The 6,940-nt window shown below is 32.7% G+C and overlaps 1 protein-coding gene across 4 annotated transcripts; it reads right to left on the bottom strand.

Moving 5' to 3' along the window:
• Nucleotides 1-1,612: 1,612 nt before the first annotated feature.
• LOC115878838 lies at nt 1,613-6,258 on the bottom strand. 4 transcript variants are annotated; one of them, XM_030895451.1, is made up of 3 exons: nt 6,165-6,258; nt 3,452-3,512; nt 1,613-3,395 (listed from the first exon to the last, which is right to left on the bottom strand). In XM_030895451.1, exon 3 carries the CDS (start codon nt 3,364-3,366, stop codon nt 2,578-2,580), a length of 789 nt encoding a protein of 262 aa, XP_030751311.1. In that variant the 5' UTR covers nt 3,367-3,395; nt 3,452-3,512; nt 6,165-6,258; the 3' UTR covers nt 1,613-2,577. The 4 variants fall into 4 exon arrangements, with proteins under 4 accessions (XP_030751311.1, XP_030751312.1, XP_030751313.1 ...); XM_030895452.1 differs by lacking the exon at nt 6,165-6,258 and adding an exon at nt 5,945-6,035; XM_030895453.1 differs by lacking the exon at nt 6,165-6,258 and adding an exon at nt 5,892-5,912.
• Nucleotides 6,259-6,940: the final 682 nt, after the last annotated feature.

Genomic DNA, 6,940 nt, shown 5'->3' on the forward strand with positions numbered 1-6,940 from the left:
TCTTGTTGTTTTTAAGCAGTTTTATTGGTTTATTTCAAAAATGACAGTTCGTATTTCAATTTTATTGGTTTGACGGAACAATGAACGACAAACGGACGCCGATGCGTATGAACTCGCCTTTAGATTTTTGACGCTTGTCAAAGTCTTGCCAAATTCTAGTTTATAATTTTTTGTCAACTTTTGTCAAATACCCTGCGTTTTGGAAGATGATGCATTTTGATTCGTGTTATTACATGTGTTTTGTGTCTTTTAAAGTCAAGTGGAGGAAAAATCGAGTGAAAATTAACTGTAGACCCACAGCACAGTTTATGAACTCGCCTTGTATGAACTTACTAATACTAGCTGTCCAGGCAGAAAGTCTTATACACCAATAAAGTTACCATCAATAAAGTTCGTATACCATCTCGTCGTACATAAGTGCATCTCCAATATGGTAGAAGGACCATACTAAACACATACTAAAAACTGGAGTAGCTGTAAAATATCGACATCACACGACAGGTAATTAATGGATTTTAGTACTGCAGAAAAATAATGTCAAAAGGTACTGCTTTAAAAAAAATTAAGATTAATGTTAATTAATCAACCTTTAAAGTATACAATTTGGTAAGTGTTATTATTAATAAAATAGTTTGTTTTATTTATGTTGTTTTATTTATTCCTGCGGAATATTACAAATTTGTATTTGTACATAAGTTATATTGATAAATATAATCATAAATGCGGGAAGTTTCATAAAGCTTGAAAGTAAGAAATAGTTCTTTTTATATTTTTTTGATATGTGGTGTCTTGTTCTTGTTTGTTTTGTATTAACACATACCGTTTTTTATTAAATAAAATAACTCGATAACATTTTTTCAGTTTTATACTGTTTTTTTCACAATATTTTGAAGTAATCACTTGTCAGTCAAATTTTAACTATATTAATTTCCTGCTATGTGTTCCAGTTGTACCAACTTATTTCTTTGTAAAATAAAATAAACTACTTTGAAATTAAAATGACAGACACATCTATCACTGTCAAGGATCTTCTCGTTGGACAGACTATAATTAGGGGGTTGTTGGGCGCAATAACATTCAATAACTCAACTTTCTCGGATATCCAACTCTCCGGAAACAACATTTTATAGCTTCATAATTTCTCACACTGATTTGATCAGAAACAAAAACGGATTCAAGTAGTTCGACGAAACAAGTGATCCGTGCTGGCCACGATTCAATTGAATGAACCGGATTGCAAGCAATAAATCGAATCTCACGATTCATTTTTAATACTCGTTCAAATGAATGATTCGTTCAATCTTTGCCCACTTCTAATAGTTTGGCTCACTTCTACCTTCTGCAAAAAGTCGTCCCAAAGTCACTATCAGATAGTTCCTGGAGGTGTAGCTTTTGTCCATAGGTAAGTATTAAGAGACCTCCGCTCTCCGGAGTCAGTCTTTTACGAGGTAGTTATGGAAACGAATTCTATTCGCCTATTAAAGGTTTCTATATACACGCAACAAAAAAATACAGATACCATTTTCTAGTATACTTGCTAATTATACTAGATAACTAAACTATAGCCGATACCGTCGAGGAAACGCTTTGAAATTTTAATAAAACTAAATTATACTGCGGGTGTAATAAGAAGTACAGCAAAAAAGGAAAGTCGCATCTAGCAGGACCGACAAGAAAAATTCGAACCGTAGAAACATGTAATACTATATAGCCGCTTCAACCGTGCAGTGCGAACAATTTAGGATAGACTATGGAAAAATTAGGTTGCAGGTTATTGGAGTCAAGTTCTTAATCGCTCCCCTCTGATTTCTCTTCTCCAAGTTCTCCTTCCTGTAACTTAGCTGAACTGCATCGGTTAACGCCAGGCAGCGAAAAACACGTGTATAGGGTTTACATGTAATTTCCTTATCGGCCATGCCGCGAACTTTTCGTTTTCTACGTACCTTATCGTCTTTATTTAATAATATATACAAATTAAGATCACAGGGTTAAATATATATTCTGTCTAGCTAGAAAATACAATTTCGACGACATCCAAGACATGATAGAAAAAATAATCTGCTCTTGAATTAAAATGACAAACTTTCTAAAGTGTCAGTTATATACTCCTTCGTTAGACAGACTATAGCTATTATATTCTACCATTTAGCCTATATTATCATTAATTATCATTGACCTAGGTGCAACATCTTGTAAGTACAAATTATTTCAAAAATCGGCTTTTTACGCGCGACTTCTATTTTCATTGCTCCAGCTCCAGCCCACATGCTGTATAACAGTGATAATAATACTAATTCAAAAGTCTGGCAAACGATTTTATACAACTTTTGTCAGGGCACATACAAAGTATTGTTCCTAAACCAGATTTATAGTAATCTATATAAAATGTAAAATATTTTAATCTCAGTTTTATAAATTATTCTAGAATATATTGTCGTCTTCCACATAAACTGTCGTAACTAACATTTTGAAAATTTAACAGATGATTAAGATGCAATCAACATCTTTCCTGAATCAGATTATATTATGAATGCTATTTCCTGTTCAATTTAAAATTATTATTTTGGCTGAACTTCTCTATACAAATGATTCAAACAAATCAATTAACTTTTTAATTTCTTTAATTCTTCCTGCCTGAGATTCAACACCGTTCATGTTTTGTGTAACTTCTTCCGTTTTAGCCATCACCGTATACATACTTTTAATATTGCCATCCATAGCATCAGACATTTTTGAAACAGCAGATTTATATACATCTACATTGTCAGCTGTTATGGAAGAAATGGAATGAAGTATTCCACTTAAATTTTCTATTAAATTATCTACCGAAGTTGCCATTCTATGGGCTTCACATTCCAGATCATTTATAAAAGCTAAATCAATCTGACCAACTTGGGGATCCAGTAATTGTCTGTACAAAACACTAGGAGTACAACTTCGTGAACCTGACAATGTATCATTTTTTTTAGTTATTGGACTGGATAATTTAATTTTACTTTCTAAGTCCTCAGCAACAAAACATGTCATATTACCTTCAACATGTACTGTTCCATCTAAATTGAGCGGTCGTAATGGCTTTCCTTCTTTAAAGTCACATTTTAGAGTAACTGGAGACTGAGTGAAGTGATCTGATATATCTACTGTATGAGGATTTAAAATTGGGGAATGTAGTTCTTCATTCTCAGGGCTTAATCCCGATTTGAATGATATTTCGCTATAAGACTGTGTCATATGTTGAGAAATTTCATCATCTTCCGTGTTGCCTGTTTCCATATTTCTATCACATTCTAGCAGGCTTTGAACAGGCAAAACTGGTGGTAGATTATTAGGATCTACTAAAGGCAAACTAGATTTATATAGTTCCATAAATATATCACATTTGAACTAGCGGTGTACTGAAAACACATTATTACTAATGGTTTATAAGTATTTAAAACTAAATTAATTTTACCAATTAAGTGCCTTAATGGTGACCTATTCCGTCATTAATTCAATAATTCCATCTTAATAACCTGAAACAAATTGTCTCATATGAATAAAGTGAATATAAATTCATATATCTATAAAAAAAAGATGGAAATAAAGAAAGAGAAGAACATGTTGGAAAATAACTTCGCAAGTGTTTTCTTTAACATCAGCCAAGTAACTTGGTATTATGTACTGCAGAATAAAAATTAACTGATCTCCCAACTCCAATAATATGAAATTAAATAACAGATTTTTAATTTTGACATAGGTAAGAAAATAAATATTATAGCTTCATAATAATCTTAAATGAAGGTGTGGCTGTAATAACCAGGCAGCTCCACTTTTTTTCGAAAATGAGATTTTTAATGAATTACCCTTTAAAAAAATTGGCCGATCGTTTCCTGCAACAATCAGTTCTCTCAATATAACAGTACATAAATGGCGACGTTAGTTGGAGCTTGGAGCTGCCTTGCTTTGGGTTTGCAGCAAGAACCGAACAGCTCTTTTTCGATTTCCCACAAATTTATTAAAATGCAGCTGCCTAGTTATTAAAACCACCCCTTCAATTATAATTAAACAGATACGATAAAAAATGTTGAGTTTACTACCTTCGTTGGCTCTTTATAATTAGACTTAGACATTCTGTGTTTATAATTGTTTATTTATAAGCCTGTTAATACATTTGGGAATAAAAAAAAACATAAGAATCCCTCCTTACTACCACTTTATTAGAGTAAGTAGATTGAAGTCTTGATTGAAGTAGATCGCCATAAAGTAACACCAGTGGTTGTTACTTTATGTAGATCGCCCAGTAGACTGGAAGCTAGGGAGACTTGTGTCTAGCCCTAGCAAGCAACTATTAAGCCCGATCAATCACGTTAGAGTTTTTGACAAACACAAATGAATTAACACCCTTCGAATAACCACGCTAACCAACCTGATTGGTCAAGCTTAAAAGTTGACTGCTAGGGCTAGACACTTCTGCTAGGGAGTCGCCCTTCACTTTTGCTCCATTGCTTCCGCGCATGCGCATGAGTTATACAAAATCGATCGGGTATTTCGCGTGCTATATATACAAAAAAAACTCACACCAAACACTAGTGATGGGAATAATCGAATTATTTTCACCATCGAATAATTAGTAATAATTCATATTTCACAATCGAATTAATAATTCGAATTATTTAGTAGAATTATAAATTTAACCTAAAAATTTCGTCCCAGCTAGTGCTCGTCTAGGGGCTATTTTAAACAAATTCTGAACCATTGCCATACCTATATTCTATCACTGAATAAAAAATAAAAAAAAAAATTCTTTATTCAATGTATTCTATTAACTGTGCCGAAGCCGTTTAATAAATTAAACCATAATTTAAAGTTTTAAATTTGAAAGTGCCGAGTTTATGATTGTTTCAATTCCTATTGAAAAGCTCATATCTAAAATAAAAGCTTCTTCTAAAACGATATAAGTATGTCCTTGTTTACGTGCGGTTCGTATTTCTTTTTATTTTATCAGTTGCAATCATTAATTATTTAGATAAAAGAAGAAAATTAATTTTAGAGTTCGGTAAAATTTGGGTCAGATGGAAATGAACCAAATAATAGTAGTATTCTTTCGTTCTGAACGAAATGAAAATTTTCACTTAAACGGATTTATTCATACGTGGTATAGGAAATAACAATGATTTCTGGATTTTTCTATATCGGATCGTTCCTTTCTTTGTGGATTCCCTTTATAAATCAGTTTAAGTGAAAATTTTCAGTTCGTTCAGAACGAAAGAATACTACTAATCTAATAGTACTAATTACTAATATTCGTCCATAAGAGGTTATGTTTTATGTTCATTTGTAATTCGGTTACCACAGATATAATATAAAATACTACTAATTTTTATCTCGATTATATCGAAAAAGATAATCGAATTAGTTAGTTTTAATTTACTATCGAATTAGTCGTATTATTTAATTCGAATTTTCCCAACACTACCAAACACTAACCAACGCAATCAAAATACGCCTACGGCGTATTTTGATCGCTGTTACCAGCAACTCTAAATAAATAAAAAAAATACAAACAGTTTTAAAAAATAAAAAAAGTTATATGTCTACCGAGGTTCGATCCACCGTCCCGTCGCTCACAAAGCGGCAGCCTCAACCACGGAGCTACACGCTGCTTTCGTAACGGAACTATATTGAAGTATTACTTCGCTCGAGAAGCAAAGGAGCAAAAGTGGAGTGCGGCTCTCTAGCTTCTATAGTAAACACAGCTGATTTCAGATTATCATATTCACAACCCAAGACTTGCCCCAAAACTACCCATAGTCGATTATGTTTGGTAAGTTTGGTTATGTGTGGAAAAACCAGTTGGTAATTATTGAGAAAACTGGAAATCGTCCGATTTTCGCCAAAATTGGTATACACACTATTTTGAGGTCGTAGATTACGAATCTGAACTTTTTTCTTGGTGGTCTCTTACCGTTTTTCATAAAAACGGAAATTTTTTCAACATTGAATTTTTCTTTATTTCGGCCCTATAAAGTAATAATTTCACTATATTTTCATTATATGGTTACCATGACTAAAACTGCTCATGCTAAATATGTCTATCTTTTCTAAATTTTCATAACAACCCACTTAGAAGTCAATAATAATGTGTTTTATGAGCGGAATTCATGTATTTTTTGATAGTTACTTACTTTTAAGAAAAATACAGAATAAATATGTAAATGTTGTTCAAAATTGAAGTCGCCATATTTATATTCTGAATTCTGAATGACATTTAATGCGGTGTTGCCAGAGTGTGTTGAAATTCCAAACCAAGGTTATTAATTATAGACCAATGCCTTCTATTAAAAGATCAGCCTACGGGCGGACTTTTGTTTACTTCATCAGCTGTACATACTTAGATATTGGGTTAGATTCACGGTGCAAAAACTTAAATGGCAGGATTTGGAACAAGAATTGCCAAATCCTGCTGTCAGATGGCGCCACTGTCGATTTAAAAATACCTGGGCGGAGTAAGAGGGAAGGAAAAGTTTCTTCCCGCCACCCGTCTCATCGTAATATTTCGTCATTTTTCCCGGCAGCCATCAGTGCCTAACTTTTTCTGGAGCTGAGAGGTATGTGTTTTGTGGTTGTGAGTGTCGTAGTGTTCATTCTCAAAGTAAAGACGTTTTATGTTGTGTGCCGCCTTTTATTAAGTGTATAATTTTAAAATTAAGAAACTTTTAATTTGTGTATGACTATTTTAAATAAAAAAAAAAAAAAAAATACTATATTTATAAATAATATAACCTGCTCGATAACAGCTAGGTTAGGTTAGGTTAATTGAATACCTTTGGAAATGGGCTATCGAATGGAAGATTGGAGATAATCATTAATTGGTTAATTTACTAATATAATTTACATTTTGAATGCCATCAATTGTCATTCCTAATGTAGCTTGATGCAGCTTTTCGTAATCGTATGGTAC

This window comes from Sitophilus oryzae, unplaced genomic scaffold, assembly GCF_002938485.1.
Source record: "Sitophilus oryzae breed Bouriz unplaced genomic scaffold, Soryzae_2.0 scaffold_1532_pilon_pilon, whole genome shotgun sequence".
In the NCBI taxonomy this organism is placed as follows: domain Eukaryota; kingdom Metazoa; phylum Arthropoda; class Insecta; order Coleoptera; family Curculionidae; genus Sitophilus; species Sitophilus oryzae.